Source organism: Zeugodacus cucurbitae, chromosome X (genome assembly GCF_028554725.1).
Source record: "Zeugodacus cucurbitae isolate PBARC_wt_2022May chromosome X, idZeuCucr1.2, whole genome shotgun sequence".
Lineage (NCBI taxonomy): Eukaryota > Metazoa > Arthropoda > Insecta > Diptera > Tephritidae > Zeugodacus > Zeugodacus cucurbitae.
In genome coordinates this window covers 30604169-30622466 of record NC_071672.1, presented here as the reverse complement: position 1 = coordinate 30622466, position 18298 = coordinate 30604169, and the positions used below count along the sequence as shown (strand labels likewise).

At 33.1% G+C, this 18298-nt stretch overlaps 1 protein-coding gene across 9 annotated transcripts in view; it reads right to left on the bottom strand.

Annotated features, from left to right (window-relative positions):
- Nucleotides 1–4793: 4793 nt before the first annotated feature.
- Nucleotides 4794–18298, bottom strand: part of LOC105219003 (plasma membrane calcium-transporting ATPase 2) — a 91715-nt gene continuing 78210 nt past the window's right edge. For 4 of the 9 annotated variants that reach the window (XR_008472113.1, XR_008472115.1, XR_008472114.1 and 1 more), the window contains one exon: nt 14390–14457. Coding sequence is in view for 4 of the 9 variants with exons in the window: in XM_011194922.3 (XP_011193224.1) it covers nt 5779–6000; nt 14389–14457 (291 nt within the window). In the remaining 5 variants the exon portion in view is untranslated. Of the gene's footprint in view, nt 6001–14388; nt 14458–18298 lie in introns of those variants that run through there. The other 5 variants (XM_011194922.3, XM_011194924.3, XM_011194925.3 and 2 more) reach the window with 3 other exon arrangements.

The window sequence follows — 18298 nt, the reverse complement described above, 5'->3', positions numbered from 1 at the left end:
TGGCAGTGGACCGATTTTGCCTATTTTCGAAAGTCCTAAGGAACATGTGTTCCAAGTTTCACTTAGATATCTTAATTTTTACTCAAGTTACAGCTTGCACAGACGGACGGACGGACAGACAGACATCCGGATCTGAACTCAACTCTTCACCCTGATCACTTCGGTATATATAATATATATCTATATCTAACTCGTTTAGTTTTGGGTGTTACAAACAACCGCTATGTGAACAAAACTATAATACTCTCTTAGCAACTTTGTTGCGAAAGTATAAAAAGGAAAACACTAAAACCGAAAGATATTCAGAATTGACCGTCGTAGAACTGTCGTTAAATCCCCTAGAGGAGAGCGTCGTTATCGCAAATGGATGAAATCGGACCATTGCCACGACAATAAATTGGCGATAACCGAACAGCTATAAAATGTTTGGCAAATATTTGGATGTAATTTTTTTTTCTAAAAGCGACGTGGCCTCGCCCTCAAATAGGTTTTTTGTATATAACTACTAAAGCTAAAGCCCATTAGTATCCCATCACAAACCATGGAATTGGGTGAAACCCAATAGTAAGCACGCCCCACCCACATTAACTCACTAAAGCAAACCGTCAAAAACACTAAAATTCATTAAGAACTACTAAAATATTTCGAAGAGATGTTAAATCGACGTGTAATGAACTAATAGAACGGCATCGTACATTAAAGTCTGCCATTTTATGTAATAAAGTTGATCAGTGGAGTACCTGTCTATCTCTAATAATCATTTTGCTGCTAGTGAAGGCGGAATAGAGGTCTTCTTATTTCTCTGCTTCCAACAGCGGGTACTGCACTTCGAACACTTTCAAAGCGGGCATGCTTTGCTGTACTATGTCAATGTCTTCGTATAACTCGAGGAACCTTTTGTTCCATCGTCTACGGTATACGCTGTTGCCAAATGTTTAAAGGACTATAAATCTTTCCCACAACCCCTCTTTCGAAAATTCAAATTGCTGTCTCATCAAATGTCGACATCGTCTACACTTCTGCAGCATAAAGCAAGAATGGAATAATGAGCGACTTGCAGAGTTTTCGAACGTCGAGAGAGGACTTTACTTTTCAATTGCCTACGCAGTCCAAAGTAGCAACTGTTGATGTTGGTAGACGAAATTATCTACAACTTCATGGACAAAAGTATTCGTCATTATGCTTACTTACCCTTTGAAGGTTCGCCACGCCCAGATATTAATCGAAATAAAATTTTTTAAATGTTTCACAGTTATTATAATTAATTTTTTCCTTTGTACCATAAAACAAATTTAATAAAATTTATTATGTACTAATTCATGTGTATTCAAATTATTCGTCACTTACAATTAATTAACAAAAATTATGTAAAATATCAGTTGTTCATAACTTTGATTTTCTTTTGACTTTATGACTACCTTCAAGCGCTTCAGCATCCAATAAATCAATTTTCAGGTATCAACAGCTCCGATTTTGTCCCATTTCTACCAGTGGCACGTCCTCAAATGTAGGTTTAGATGTTGCATGGTGATCTCCAATCTCTCGATCAATATCTTTCAGTCTTTTCCATAGGTGTTCTACTTGATTTAGTTCTGGTGTGAGGTCAGTTATATAAGATTCACAAGCGAACTATTTTGGCTTTTTGCTTGGGGTCGTTGTCCTGTTGGAAGTGGCTCGCAGTTTCGAACTGGTTACATTAAGTATATTGAAAAAATCCTTAGTATACACTGCACTAGACCGAGCATTGAAAAGGCGATTTATCGTAATTTATGCATATGTATGTATATATTTGTATCATAACAATATTAATACCTAAGACAAACATATGGTTTCCGTCCTACAATGTGTACGACAATAAAAGCTCAAGAAACCATGTACCAGCATAGTGACACACATGTAGTATTGTACTATGTTTACATCCATCAGCTGATACAAATAAATTCAAGGAAAATTGATCCTGACTTAGTTATAATTTCAAGCAATCTTAAAATATTATTTTCCATTATCATTAAAATTTTCACATCATTTTTCTCAAATTTTGTTTTTTGATTCCAGTTTATTTTGAATTTAATTTATTTTCTGTATGTCAAAATGTCAGAAAACATTCCGTATTGTAGTACGAAACACCATTTGCTTTCCAACAAAATTCGGAACACCGGTGATACACATATGGTTTCTGAAGCATACTACAATATGTACTACATGTATGTCTCAGGTATAACATAAGATCAAAACAATGAGGTTAAAAATAATGTAAGTAATAGATTAATTTGGTTTAAAACGAAGGCAAAGTGGGTCTGACCGCATGTGGACGCACTTGGGCCACAATTAGGTCCATTATGCGCTCCAGATGTACACTAATAAGCGTCACCTAAACAACTGGGTTTATTTGACTTCTAAGTTTTTTGTCCCAGCTGCACAAATTCCTCTTAGGTTAAAGTATTAGGAGCCGTGGCAAGTGTCCCTTCTTAAACGACTGAAGGCTGGGTATTCATATAGATAGTACTCTATCGTCTCATCATCCCCCGCGCACGCTCTGCATTCTGTCGATTCTACTATACCAAGTATCTGCAGGTGATCCCTTAGAGGTAAGTGCCCGTGATGACCACTATGACATTTCTTAATTCTCTTTGCTTAAAATATGAAGTTTTTTGGTCTATCCGGGCGGGCCAACTCATCCGCCTTTTCATTTCTTTATTTGCCTATATGACCAGGTGATACTAACTGAATTTTCTCCTGCTGGTCTATAATTGCCTCTTTGCATGATCTTGAGCAGTAAGACTTCGTCTTGGCCCACAAAAGAGTTGGTGGACCAGTTGGTTAGGGTGCAAGGACACCTACCGCCTTCCCTTAATCCGACAATCTATATGTGCGTTTTTACAGCAGAATACTCCTTCTGTCAATAAATTAATCTCACCAATTAAATCCTTCGTGCTTACAAATTACTCCTTGACTTCCTTCATACCTACTCACGCGACGTTCCTCCTCAAGCTAATGTGGGCAACTTACCGATATGATCTCACATCATTTATTATTTCCGGCGGGTAGACCTTCAGTTTCATCAAAAAACAATAGAAGACCAAAAAACAAATATTTTGAAAATAACACCCTATCTTGAATGTATACTAGACTGTGCTAAGCCGTGTTATGTATATTATCTAATACTACAAAGTGTCCTAAGTAGAGGTACTGCAACCCAACGTTTTCGAGCCAAATTTTGTTCAGCGATGAGGCCCATTTCTGGCTCAATGGGTATGTAAACAAGTATAGTAAAGTAGGCAAATATGGACCTCCCAGTTATCTGGAATACCAGCTGTTAAATCTTTCGTTATTGTCGTTTGATTTCTTCGTTTATTTTGTTGATTTGCTTTCGGTTGCTGACAATTATTTGTGCGTAAGTGAATTTTTCGTTTTTAATAAAAAAGTATTGTGTAATGAATAAATTGACAAATAACATGTGTTTAATCCAGTTATATCCCCATCACATGCCAGCGGGAACTTCATTGGCAAGAGCATAAGGTTTCATAAAATATTATGTGAATACCTTCTTTTGACACCCTTGAAATTGAAATGGACCATTTTAATTATTCAGCCAACAATGTTTTAACGTTCATGAAACAAATACATTGGAACTTCTCTAACTCGAATCACCATAATCCACAAAAAAAATTCGAGTTAGAGAGACTTCGAGTTATAGAATTTTCATTAAAACATACAATTTTTCAAAAATACAATTTTTCATTTAAACACATTTTATTTATTAATTTCGAATACAGTTTTATGTAAATACGTTAAAACATGTATACTGTAATATTGTTTGTGGCAGTGTGCTATGGTTTGGCTCTTGACGTCTGGTATCCCAAGCCTTTGTTACATGATTTATGCAATTCATAAGTGTAATTTCATATTTTTTGTTCGCCTCCATACGTTATAAAGGATTTCTTTTAAAATTCTGCCTCGATAGTACGATTTTAAATTTTATATCATGTCCAGTTCGAAAAGTTTCTGGAAGAAAATTTGTATGAAATTTTACTTCTATTGCCACTTCAAGAGTTCGTGTTATGGAAAACTTCGACGTAATGAAATTTGTATGAAATTTGATTTCTAAACGCTATTGCCAATTCTAAAGTTCGATCATTGAAGATCTTCGAGTTATAGAAGTTCCACTGTATTGTCAAGGAAGCGAAAAAGGCAGATTGTGATTCAAGAGCTGCCAATTCAACCATCAAAAACCAACTGGTAGGGTTTGTGGTCCGGTAGAATTATCGGTTCATATTTCTTTAAAAATGATCTCGATGAGAATGTAACCTTTAATGGCGACCGTTATCGCGTCATGATAACCGACTATTAGATGCCTGAAACTGAAGTTCGTGATATCGGCGACCACAAGACGGCGACACATCAATCAATAGATTTATTAATATTTTCACTTCGGTGAGCAAATAATTTTTCGAGAGGGAAAAACGAGTTTCTCAATTAAAATCTTAATTTGATCTTTTCAATTAATTTGGCTGTGCGAAAAGGCTCGATTAGGGAACACTGACAATGAGTACAAACTTGCTTCTATGCACTAATCACTTTTTTATTCTTCATCATATAACGTTTAGACTTAGGAGTAAACTAATGTTATTGGCAGCTGAACGAAATTCCATGTAAAAATATTGATGTACTAAAAAAGCACAGTGCTTGTACATATACATATATATGTATGTAGCTAATCAGCATAAAACACTTAATCGAGTCCTAAATTACAAAATAAACATATCTAAGTTAAAAAATATACACAATACATATACATTTGTTTATAATTCGTATGTTTATTAAGAGTTTTTGCACACTTACAATATGTTTAAAAAATATATATAGAAAGGACTGCTGATTCGAAATTACAAGTTATTTACATGTAAACATACAAACTATTTGTATAGGCATTATTTTCGATCATCATATAAAAGAGCTGTGGAGAACAACTTAAAAGTTACGAATTTCGGTTGTCATTGGCAAAAAACATGTACAAATATTTGAATTTGAATTTGAATTTCGTTTTACAATTACTAGATGCATGCAGTTTGCTTTTCATGTTATTGGTATTTCGGTTACAGTTATAAGTTGACATTATTATTTGTTAAGTACTTAGCTTCTGTTATTTCTTACTGTTTTATATTTAATTGCATTTATAATTATTGATTTTTATTTAATTTATTTGTTTTACATTAATATATATTATTATTATTATTATTTAATAAATTTAATTTAATTTTTTTTTTTGATTGAATTTTATTCTACCAGTATTTTTTTGTTTATATACTTATTACTTTTTATTAAATTTATTTTTATTCATTTATTGTGTATTTCTATTTAATTTGATTGCATTCTGGTGCATGCTTTCTGACTTTGGTTTACAAATAAATATCTGCGTATTAAGTTTAACTTAGAATTTAGTTGAAATTTTCATTATTTTTCCCACTTTTACTACAATTTTTCTTCTCCTTAAACACACTTACGCCTCCACGTAACACAATTTTGCTAACTCAGTTAAATTTATGTGCTGTTTAAATAACTATTAATATATAATATATGTATGTATGTATATTGCACTTGCCATGTTGTTCGCTATTATTGTTGTTGTTGTGCATTTGCTGTTGTTGTCGTTTTTTGGTGAACTCTCAGTGTTGCTGCATTCATTCATTCATTCAGATGTAGGTGTTGCAGTGTATGAGTTTTGGCTTGTCCTTCTTCTTGCTGTTGTTGTCCTTGTTGTTTGTTATTGTTGTTCTCTTAAACTGCTGTCTCTGTGTGACTGTGCGATGATAGACGCTCGACATCGATTTCAGGTATCGTCAACTCATCGGGTATATTATCGGCATACTCTATGGATGAAGTCTCTGATAGGCGTTTACTCAACGATGATTGTTTGCGCAAAACTTCGGCCAAGGAAGTGTTGGTGTGCTCACTGTAACGGCCATCGAGTCCTTGACGAAATGCGTTCACCACGCGTATCTAATTGTGTCAGACATACATAGAAAATGAAAATACAAAAGAATAGTTTTGCGAAAGAGTTGGAGAAAAAGAAACGGAAAAAAACGCAGGAAATCAAGAAATAGAAGTGGTGGTGTTGTATACAGTCGGTCGTATGGTTGTTGATTGGTTGTATTTAGGTGAGAGCCGTTGGTAGATGGGGTCAACAGTACGGGCGCGCACAATCAGCGATCGAAGTTAGACGCGTGCCACCATGTCCATGCATTGTTTCATTGTACGGTGCATGTGTGTGGTGGGTGTGTGGCCGCGCGGGTGTGAGCCGTTCATATTTATTCCAACAGTGGAATTGTTGGTCGTTTCAAAGGCGTATAGGGAGAGAAAAACAAATAAGATTCAAATAGAAATTGTATATGTGTAAAGAAAGTAATCAAGGTTTAACGTTGTCGGAGGTAGAGGTACTCGGAATATCAACGTATTGAATTATAAAACAAACACAAATGCACAAAAAACGCAAATAATGACACATTCAAAGCGCGACGCAAACGGTTAGTAGTGCGAAAAGAAGACATAAAAAAAGTTGTCAAATGTTATATACATATATATGCAAGTATATATATATTCACATTTAAATAATGATCGATTAAAATATATACAATTTGCAACGAATTCAATAAGGTTACTTTTTATTCACCAATATTACATTTTTATGAACGTTATCAATAATTTATTATATTTTTATTATTGAATTAATTTTTATTATATTAATTAATTTTTAAATTTTTCTGTTTGTAATTTATTTTTTTTAATTTTAAATTTCATATATTATTATTGCTTTTTGTTTAGTTTTATATAGTTAAAAGCATATAAAAATACAATAATTTTAAATTGTACAAACAATACACAAACAAAAACAATCACAAAACAATAACAGCGATATTTTAACAAATATGCATTGCATTATTAAATCTAATTTTTGGCAAAAAATTGTTTGTAGAGCAAACGGCGTACAACAAAACATTCTCCACATGCACACAATTGCAAACACCACAACGCACAGACGCATACACATGTTGATAACGGTTATTTTAACGGCTTTAATTTGTCCGCATGCGTTTAGAAATTCAGAAATGTAAGTACACGCATGCAACGCAACATTTTGCATTATGCAAGCGTGTATTTATGGATGTCAGTCATTTTGTACGGATGGCAAAATGCATGAATAGCAATAGGCTTTAAATGTAGCGGATCAAAAACCATACATTCATTATTATGTCAATATATATATGTGAATATACATAGGTATATGTATACATAATATGTAGCCCATGTATATATGCATATGCTTTTACAGCTACAATCATTTTAAATATACCTTTTTACAAACTCCTAATATTTTCTGTACATTTTAAAACGAAGTAGCTAACTGTTGTATTGACACAATGTAGTTGTGTATATTTGTATAATTACTTGCAACTAAACAAAAATCCTCTAATTTAAGTGGTTAGATAGGCTTCACAATTTTTGAAAATTTCTAACATTAATTTTTTGGTTTTTTTAAACAGCGCAACATGTTTAAAATATTAAAATTTAATATTTTTTCATAGTTATAATATCGAATATATTAAAAATATATTGTTGAAAGGAGAATATCGAAATAATGATCGTGCTGTACAGTGATATGCATTAAAATAAAGCAATTCAATCGCTGGCGATGTTACTTCATTTAAATGTTTTTGTGAATCCAATACTCTATGAGTTAACTTATTAGATTAGATTACGATTTGATGAAAGCACTGCGACCTAAGACCTATTATCACAATACACCATCTCCATACTCCGTTGCGTTAAGAAACCTTAATAGTATTCCAGGGCTGATGGACGCCATACTGTCTCTTTGGGGATACAGAGCCACCATTACCGGTCTTCTTTTCCATATTAATTTTCTACATTTGATTTAAATCGTGATGTTTCATATAAATCAGATATAAAACCGAAAACTGATAAAAATTATTCATTACAAAAATTGAAAACCAAACGGAAAGTGGGCGGAAATTGGTAGTTGGCTGCTCTATGAAATTTGTTTAGAATGCAATGCAAATGCAAAAAAAAATTCAAAAATAGGGGTAAAAGATCCAAAACCAGTGCGATTTTGTAAAAGCGAATAGCATCAGGTGAAAAAGGAAACGTTTGTGACCATCTCTACTCTTAAGAAGCAGTATTATTTGGACGTGTGATCAAAATCAAATTGAAAATAAAAGTTGCGCGGCAAGTCCAGTTTCGGACCAAAGTCAATGTAAAACAAGTGAGGAAAGGCTAAGTTCGGTTGCAACCGAACATTTTATACTCTCGCAATTTATTAAAAAAAGTTTTAATTGGATAACACACAAATTTATCCATAAATTCGGCATAAAGTTTAATAGAATAACGTAAATCAGCATATATAGTTTATGAGGGCTGAGGTAATTCCTGAACCGATTTCATTCATTTTCACCAGCACACTACACGCTCACTGAATTTTACTAAGATATCTCACATATTAACCAATACATATATGTGGAATAAAGCCCACCGTATTTAAAAAAAAAAAAAAACCTATAATTATGTATATGGGAACTGGGAGATGATATTTTTGAAAAACCTATAATTAGTAACATATGTGGCAGCTAGGAGATGTTGTAACCCGGTTTTAATAATTTTTGGAACAGAGACACACTATTAGAAGAAAACAATTTCCTCTGAATTACATTAAATTATCTGATAGATTTACCCATGTTTTCGTTTAAAATTTACCCTTAGGCGCTGAGTTCAACATGTTCGATATCTGGAGCCTTGAAAAATTATAGTCCGTTTTCGACAATTTTTTCACAAGTGACGCCAGAGATGATAAGCACTATTTGTGTAAAGTTTTATTCCGCTATCTTCATTGGTTCCTTAATTACATATACATTATAAAGTGAAGGAATCAGATGGAATTCAAAATTGAGTTATAAGGAAAGTAGTCGTGGTTGTGAACCGATTTCGCCAATTTTTTAGACGTGTTATCAGGGTGTCAAGAAAATATTATATACCGAATTTCATTAAAATCGGTTGAGTAGTTCCTGAGATATGGCTATCCATAAGTGGGCGATGCCACACCCATTTTTCATTTTGTAAAAAAATCTGAGTGCAGCTTCCTTCTGCTTTTATTTCTGTGAAATTAAGTGTTTCTGACGTTTTTCGTTAGTGAGTTTACCCACTTTTAGTAATTCTCAACCTAACCTTAGTATGGGAGGTGGTCGTGGTTATTATCCAATTTCAACTATTTTCATGATGTGTGGTGGGGTACGTAACAGAACCGAACAGAAAATTTGGTTTATATAGCTTCATTGGTATGTGAGATAAATAAATAACCGATTTGGGGACGGGGCCATGCCCACTTCCCAAAAAAAAATTAAATCCAAGTATGCCCCTTCCAAGTGCGATCCTTTATTCCAAATTTTACTTTTATAACTTTATTTATGGCTTAGTTACGACGGCTGCTATATATATTTCTGGCCTAGGCAACACTAAGTGTTGTCAGGTGCAATCTGACATTTCCATTGGAAAGTTTGACATTTTTAGCATAACATCACTCAGAACGTTTTGTTATTTAATCGTGAATTGTTTTATTTACAGGGAATTAAAAAATTCATCTAGGCCAAAAAATGGAATTAACTCGTGAACATTTTCGTGCGACAAGAGTGCATCGATGAACTAAAATCTTTGTATGGCTATGAAGCACCATCCTATAGCACTGTGAAAAACTGGTACAACGAATTCAATCGTGGCCGACGCTCGCTCAAAGACGAATTCCGTGAAGGTCGTCCAAAAGCAACCGTTGTGCCAGAAAACATCGATGCCGTACGTGAATTGATAATGCAGACCGTCATGTAACATACCTTCAGATAGAGGCATGCCTATGCATTTCTCCCACCAGCATACATTCGATATTGCATGAACAGCTGGCCGTAAAAAAAGGTTTGTTCTCGTTGGATCCCGCACAATTTGACAATCGCTCAAAAAAGTGCTTCGAAAATTGGTTTGAGCGCATGCAAAAGGGTATAAATCTTGATGGAGAATATTTTGAAAAACAATAAAACCATTTTCGTTGATAAATATTCCTATTTTCATTATTAGGCCAGAAATATATATAGCAGCCCACGTATAACACTTTATAGGTTTTTGGTTTTCGCCATTTTGTGGGCGTGGCAATGGTCCAATTTGCCCATCTTCGAAAGGAACCTCCTCAGGGTGCCAAGGAATACGTGTTCCAAGTTTCGTTAAGATATCTCAATTTTTACTCAAGTTATCCGTTGCCCGGACAGACGGACGAACGGACGGACAGACAGACATCAAATTTGCCGAAGATTGTTCAGATAGTAAGTGGCGAAAGAATGCTTTGGTCAAATCAAACCCATGTGATTTTGTTTAACTCTGTTCAAGGCAGGCGTACTGAGCGAAAACGGCCGAAAAAAATACCGAAAAAAAACTAATTTTATTGAAATTTATTGATTTAAAAAATTCCAAAAAAATGAAAAAAGTAAATTCTTGAAATTTATTAATTGAAAAAAATAAAAAAAAAACTGAGAAAATAACAAAATTTCTTGATATTTATTGATTAAAAAAATTCTACAGTGCTGGCTCTATTTCAACGCACATCACTCAAAAAATTATTCTCTTTATAGTACTAAAATTCTCTTCAACGGAAGGCTGTACTTAAAAGTTTAAAGATAACGGGTTAATACATAATTCTTGTTTGAGTCAAAACTGTTGAAAATATGCTAAATATGGACAGCCGTTATAAATTATAGTTTTTAACTTTTTCTTATTATTTTATATGTTTAATTTATCAAAAATTAAAAAAAATTTGTCGCTTTGAAAACAATTAATTGAAATTGTCAGCATATAACCGTTCTAGAGGTAACTCCCTACCCACTCCCTAACTCGCTACTGTTATTGCTTATTTCCTATGGTGCTAAGTAATTTTTTATGTATGTGTATTAGTAATGCTTAAGTCTACAAACAATATAGTGGCAGTAAGCGATATATATAGTAAATACATATGTACAAACAGAAAAGCTATACAGACATTTAAATAACACTTGTAAAATAAGATAAAAAGGAATGACAATCAACATAAGCCTTTTATTAGAGTGTACAACACACGGTGAAGCATTGGTTAGTTTAAACATCTGGAAACAGAAATGGGAACGGTAAAGTGATAAATCAATTGTTACTAATCATGTATGTATATTGTGTCTAATTCGCTAATGCACACTGTGAATAAATACGTACATAGATTTATGCCGTTACGAACACACATTATACCAGCATCTTATACCATATAAAGCAGTGTTCTACATGTGTCCATGAAACCCAAGCTGAAACGCCGTTGCTCACCACAAGGCACTAGTTACATTTCACTTATAAAACTTAATGTTTGCTATTTCGTGGCAGTAACAGCCAATTTTTTTTCTACAACCCAAAGTTAAATTCTTAAAGCACATACACTGCGCGTCATCAGGGGGTCACTAGATTAAATTTTAACTGCTCTGAACTATTTTTCTATGGCATGAAAGTTCGTTATTGTTGTTGCTTTTAAATCGACAGATTATCTATCTCTAACAGTAGTAGTACCCATAAATGCTTTTGCTGTGTTGTTAGGAAGAATTGTTTTTTCTGTCGAGGAAAAATCCAAAAGCGAAGACTGTTTTTGCATAAAATTACAGAAAAAACGTTAAGACATAGAAAAAGAATTTCCAATTTTCTACGGAATAAAGAAACTTATGAAGGGATCTTCAAAGGTGGCAATTATCATGTATTTACGGCAGCAGACTGGAGGTCAGCTTCCAACTCTCACGACTACTCCGTAAAAGTTAAAGAAAAACAAGTAAGGAAGTGCTAAGTGCAGGTGTAGTCGAAGATTTTATACTCTCGCAATTTATTTCTTTAATTTCATTAATATCACACACAATTTGACCCACATATTCGTCATATACATATATGGTATAAAATTAATTAAATGTTGGAAACCATAATATTAGGTAAATAGAAGTTAGGTGAAATTATGACTCGATTTCACGTATTTTAGGCACGGAGACATGTTATTAAAAGAAAGATATTCCCTATGACTTACCCATATTTTCGGTTAAAAAAATGAGAAGCACTGAGGCCCTCATGTTCGATATATGGGGCCTTGAAAACTTATGTCCGATTTTTAGAAGGGCGATGCCACACTATAAATGCAGTATTTATGCAAAGTTCTTTTCCGATATGTTCATTAGTACCTACTTTATATCATGTAAAGTAAACGATTCAGGTCGACTTCAAAAATATATAGGAAGTAGGCGCGGATGTGAACTGATTTGGCCTATTTTTACAGCATATCATCGGAATGCAAGGAAAATATCACAAACCAAATTTCATTGATATCGGTCGAATAGTTTCAGAGATATGGTTTTTGACTCATAAGTAGGCGGAGCCACACCCTTTTAAAATTTTATTTACCAATTTGAGGGCAGCTCTTCCGTACATTCTTTATAATGAAATTTAAGGTATCTAGTGTTTTCCCTTACTGAATGGAAGCATTTTTAGTAGTTTTCAACATAACTTTTGTATGGGAGGTCGTGCTTATAATCCGATTTCCTCCATTTATGGACTGTATAAGGTAGTACCTAGAAGAAACGACTCTAGAAAGTTTGGTTGACATAGCTTAAGTAGTTTACGAGATACTCTCTTAGCAACTTTGTTGAGAGAGTATAAAACATAGTGTTAAAACGAGCAAATCAACTATATAACAAGGGATGGTTAAGAATACTGAACGTTTAAAGGGCAGAAACTAAGAAAAAACCACCTCTTAATACGTTGCGTTAAGAAATACACCTAACTTTTGCTCGAACACGTTGAGCGTTCTACAGAGTGGCATTATCTCATATTTTCGGTTGAGAATAAATTTATTTACGAAAGCCCAGAGGCCCCATTAGGACCACATTCTGGTCAAATGACATGCACAACACAACAATGCATACATATCCAAAATGGCGGTGTTCTGGAGTGGCCGTCATACCCCACAGACCTAAATATTATAGATAACGTTTGGGCATGGTTGATTAGAAAGCTGTAGGAGCATGGTCGCAAATATACTACCAAAACGGAAATAATGGACTCATTTGGTCAACCATTACACTAGATTTTATTAAAAAAAATATATGGTGCTCTCCCCAATAAATTGTATGAAATTGTTGTCAACGAAGGTGGCACCACACATTACTATTTTATAGTAGAAACATGCAATTATGAATTAAAAATGTTAAGTCTGACTTTTCATAAGCGGGGTGCTATGCTAATTACTCAATTTTTATTAGAGAATTCTTGTATTGTTTTTGTTTTTAATTCATTAAAACATTAAAATGAATCGTATTGTGTACTTTCTTAGCTTATTAGGCAAATTGCTTAAAGAATTGTGTAGCTCTAACACAAATACTATGTATAATATTTGGTATCAACCAAGCATGCTTGAGAGGCGGGCGCTAACCTATTGACGCGCAGTGTACCTACAATGATAATATCCCAGTAGAAAATCAAACAAAATTAATGTGCGTTGAAATGCTAGTTTGAACGGCATATGTACATATATACATATATACAGTTGAACTTGCCTAACTCGAATCGCCATAATCCACAAAAACTGTAAAGTTGGAGAGACTTCGAGTTATGGAAGTTAATTTGTATGAATTTGGACTTCTATTGCCAATTCAAGAGTTCGAGTTATGGAAGTTCAACTGTAATTACAATAACAAAACTTTGTGTGGCTTAAAGCGCCGGAGAATTGTGAAATAAAGCTTAAAATCTGTTTTTTTAACAGTAAGCCATTTGAATTGACACTGTTTTACTGCGATCTGCGGCATGCGGCAGTATACTATAGTACTACAACTAACCGGGTTCAAAACGTTAACGATATGTAGAGTAGAGTTATATAATAATATTTATAATATTTGTAATTTTTTGTAATCTAATTATTTGCTAAGTGGTCACTTGTGTGTGGCTTTGCTTTTTTAATTTTGCAATGTAAATGTATGCTTTAGTTAAGTAGCGCTCGTTGTTGGGGGTTTATTTAGTGCATTCTTAAAGCTTTTTTCTGCAAAATCAATTATTTTTTTTTTTGCATTTTAAACATTTGAAACATATGAACAAACAAAAAACGAACGCATTTGTCTGCAACTTTTCATGGTGGCACATTTTGAAAAAAAAAAAACAAAAAAACAATTTTAGAAAACGTTTAGGTTAAAAAAGTGGTATGAAATTTTCAAACGCAAAATGTTAAACTGAACTGAGTTGCAACACAAACAGTAGTAAATTTAGTTACAGCAGAAGATAAAGAGGAAAGCTTACAGCTTGATCAGTGTTGCTCTTGCTGTAGGGTACCGGAATCAAGCGCTCTTGCAATTCACCGCCTATAACCTTCAAAAGGAAAAGAAAAGTAAGAAAGAAACATATTTGGAGAAACAGGTTCATTTAGGTTTAAACAGTTGCATTGTTGGTGTTGTGATAGTAAAAAGCTGTTGTTCAAATATTAGTTTAATTATTTACGCTCATTTTAGTTGTTTGTTGTTTAAATTGATTCGGTTTAGCTTTTTATATATTAATATTTTTAATAATTTTTAATAGTGAACATTTTTTTTGATTACCCATTATTTATGCGCTATAATTTATGCATTTTACTTGTTTACATTACATTTGTTACACACACAGCAGTTATAGTACATATAAAATGTGGGGATCAAGTAGAACAAAATGGACAAAAAATAAAAAAAAATAATAAAAAAATAAAAAACATTTAAATTTAAATTCATTCATTTGAAATCGTAATGATACAAGTACATATGTATGTGTGCGTGTGTGTGTTTGGTACATATATTTTGGCGCTATGTGTGTATGTAGGTAATAGAAAATAGTTAAAAAAAAATTTTTTAATTCAAAGAAAGGAGCGCAACAGTTTTTGAAATTCACTAAAATTACATAGATTGTATAGAAATGGTATTTGCATAAATATAAAAAAGCAGCACATTTTCGGTTAATTTGTTAATGTTAATGTTATGTAAACAGCATTTTTTTCTTGTTTTTTTTATGTAATCCAATTTTTTTTTTGGTCCTACATAATTTGAACTGTTTCTTTGTTGTCGCGTTACTCATCGTATGTTGTTGCTGTATGAAGGTTGAGGTGAGCTGACGATTTGCGCTAAGTGTGGAAGAGTGTATGTAATAGGCTATAAGACTGAGTATACTGCATACTGCTACACATGTTCGGAACTTAAAACCAGGGATAAATCTCTGCTTAAAACACTAAACACTAGAACACACACACGAGCTATGTATGAATAGTATGTATATAAGTGGTTTAGCTGGAAAAACATTGCACTTTGTTTGCGGAATTGCTTAATTTGCATTACGTGTTTACTTTTACAACAACAAAATCGTTTTTATAACCATATTATGTTCATGTAGATGAAACTTATGGCACGAAAAGGATATACAGCCGAACTTCGCTAACTCGAATCAGCATAATCCACAAAAAAAAATCGAGTTAGTGAGACTTCGAGTTATGACAGTTAATTTGTATGAAATTTGACAGCTATTGCCAATTCAAATGTATGAGTTGTAGAGCACCTCGTGTTATAGCAGTTCGAGTTATGGCAGTTCAACTATATATGCTTATTGTGATTTTTATGTTTTTATTTTTGAAGCGTTAAAGATACATAATTTTTTGCAATGTATAAGTTTCATGTTCAATGTCATCGAAATTGTTTTGATTTCAACATAAATTTCCAACTTCTTCCTATAACCCACACTACTTTGATTCGAACAACCAGAAATATTACATTAAAATAATATATCAATTCATTTGTTTGTGCATTAAAATTATTTTTTTTATTAGTGGATTTAGTAGGCTTAACAAATACATTATTTCTTTGGTTTCAAATGAAGTCTAATGTTTTTTTAGTTTACTACGCATATAAGAATTTTTAAGTATACAAACATACATATGTATATTTGCAGTTAACCAATACAACTATTTGTACAAATACATTGTGTAAATGCACAGATGTATGTGTATTTCGATTTGTTTTCGAGCAGCTCCTGCAACATTTGTGTTGTGTCTTCACCCGTATAATCTCAAATGTTATACCACCATATATACAACTCTATTCGAAATAATATCCAGTGGCCTATGAAAACTTAAATAAATGAAATTATTACATTTAGTTTTTTCTATGCAAGAACAAAGGCACAAACCGAAATATGATTAAAAAAGGAAAAATCTTTAAGTTTATAGAATATTTGGTCAGATGTGCTGTCGAAACCCATGATACTGCAAACCAAATCAAAACAAGACTTGGCAACCAAATCCTAAAATAAACGGACGAAATGTGGCTTTTTCGCGGCTACGATTGAGAACAATCTTGATTATTCCAATCAAAAATGCTTAGCATAATCACGTGCTCACCATGGTACATGCATAATGAAAATAACCTTAAAGACCTTTGTATTCTCTTGGTAAAGAAATTAGTAGAGGACAGCAGAAATAAATTTATATCTAAACTCCGTGATCACCCAAACCCATTGGCTAATGCTTTAATACATTCCCGTAATCAACGTTTGACCAAAACAACTCCATCCGAAAAACCGCTGAAAATGGTCTATCAACAAAACAACGACTCTAAGTATGCCAGCAAGTGGGCAAAATATGTATTTACTTTAGATGGAATTGAGGTTATGCGCTGGTCGGCGCAATGAACTGACCTTAAACAAAGTGAGTATTTTTAGGCAGAGAGCTAAGGAAGCTGCAACGAAAGAGAATCCACGAAACACGAAGCAGTTATGGAATGTTGTGAAGATAAATGCACGCATTTGGTGGACGCCATGCCTTGGCTATGTGCAGCGCAATTATCCAACAATTATTATTGTGGACAAAGTATTCATTATTAAAACTATATTTTGCTTTATTATAATGAATAAACTGTTTTTTAAAGTATAATACTGAATACTGATATTATTAAACGCAGCTGAAGCTAGGTTAGATTAGCAGGCATGTACTGGAAATCGCGCGATTTTAATTCGGTTCCGAAATTACAATTCGTGCGATTTCATTTGATTTCGAATTTCAGTTCGAAATAGCTGATTTCTTTGTGACAGTTTGACAAAACAAATAAAAGAGAATTTGTTGGTCCAAAATTTTAAATAATTTAAAATTAAACAGTTTTTATTAAAGAAACCATGAATGAAATAATGTTATCATGGCCATATTTTTGTTGTAAACGATATTATTAAAGTAAAATCGAAAGGCGACATTTGAGAGACCATTCTAATCCCCTATCTGCACCGGATTCCACGTGAGTTTTACTAAAACGTTTCTACTTGTCGACTTTAGATGATTTCTTTTTGTTTCAGGTTTGTTTCCAGATGTCGGTTAAGTATGCATGCATTTTCAGAAGCACTTAACGAAATTATACCTTTAAGAAGAGAAACGTTCACACCTAATTTAATAAAATTGACGGCAAGTCTTAGGTTTTTCGCTGAAGGTTCCTACCAATGTTCAGTTGGAAAGGATACCGATATTGCTATGGGTAGAAGCAAAATATCCAAAATGTTATCCGAAGTGATTAATGTTTTAGAAAATATAATATTTTGTGTTCGAACTTCTTATGTATGAAGTGGATTCCAGAAAAGTAAAACTTCATTTTGTACAAAAATTTAGAATACCATTGATGGCACTCATGCAGCTACGGTAAAACGATTTGTAAACGAAAATTTTTTTAACATACAAGGTATTTTCATAAATCATTTGCACATTTTTAGGCTAATAATACAGCTATACCTATGTAATTAAATACTGACGAGACATTTCTATGTCGTACATATGTATATATACAGCTGTTATCAAAATATTAGCATAAATACGATGATTCTATGAGTGAATACTTATTTTATTTCTAAACACCTTCTTGAGTTTTGGAAACATGTAGTGGGTTTCCCTGCTTGTCTGTGGACGTTCTACCCCTAAACTTCGATAATCTTAAATGCCCTCAACGGCTGCGAAAATTCCACAAGTCCAGGCAAAACATGTTAATATATGCCAATTAATATTTAATAATATATATTTTTTTGCTTTTTAATACATACATACATTGTAATAAATGTTTCTTAAGCAGATCGTTGATTTTGATTCAAAATCGCTATCGTTTATAGTGCCGAATATGAAATTGGAAAATTGTATCGATTCCGATTTGCAGAACAGGGCGAC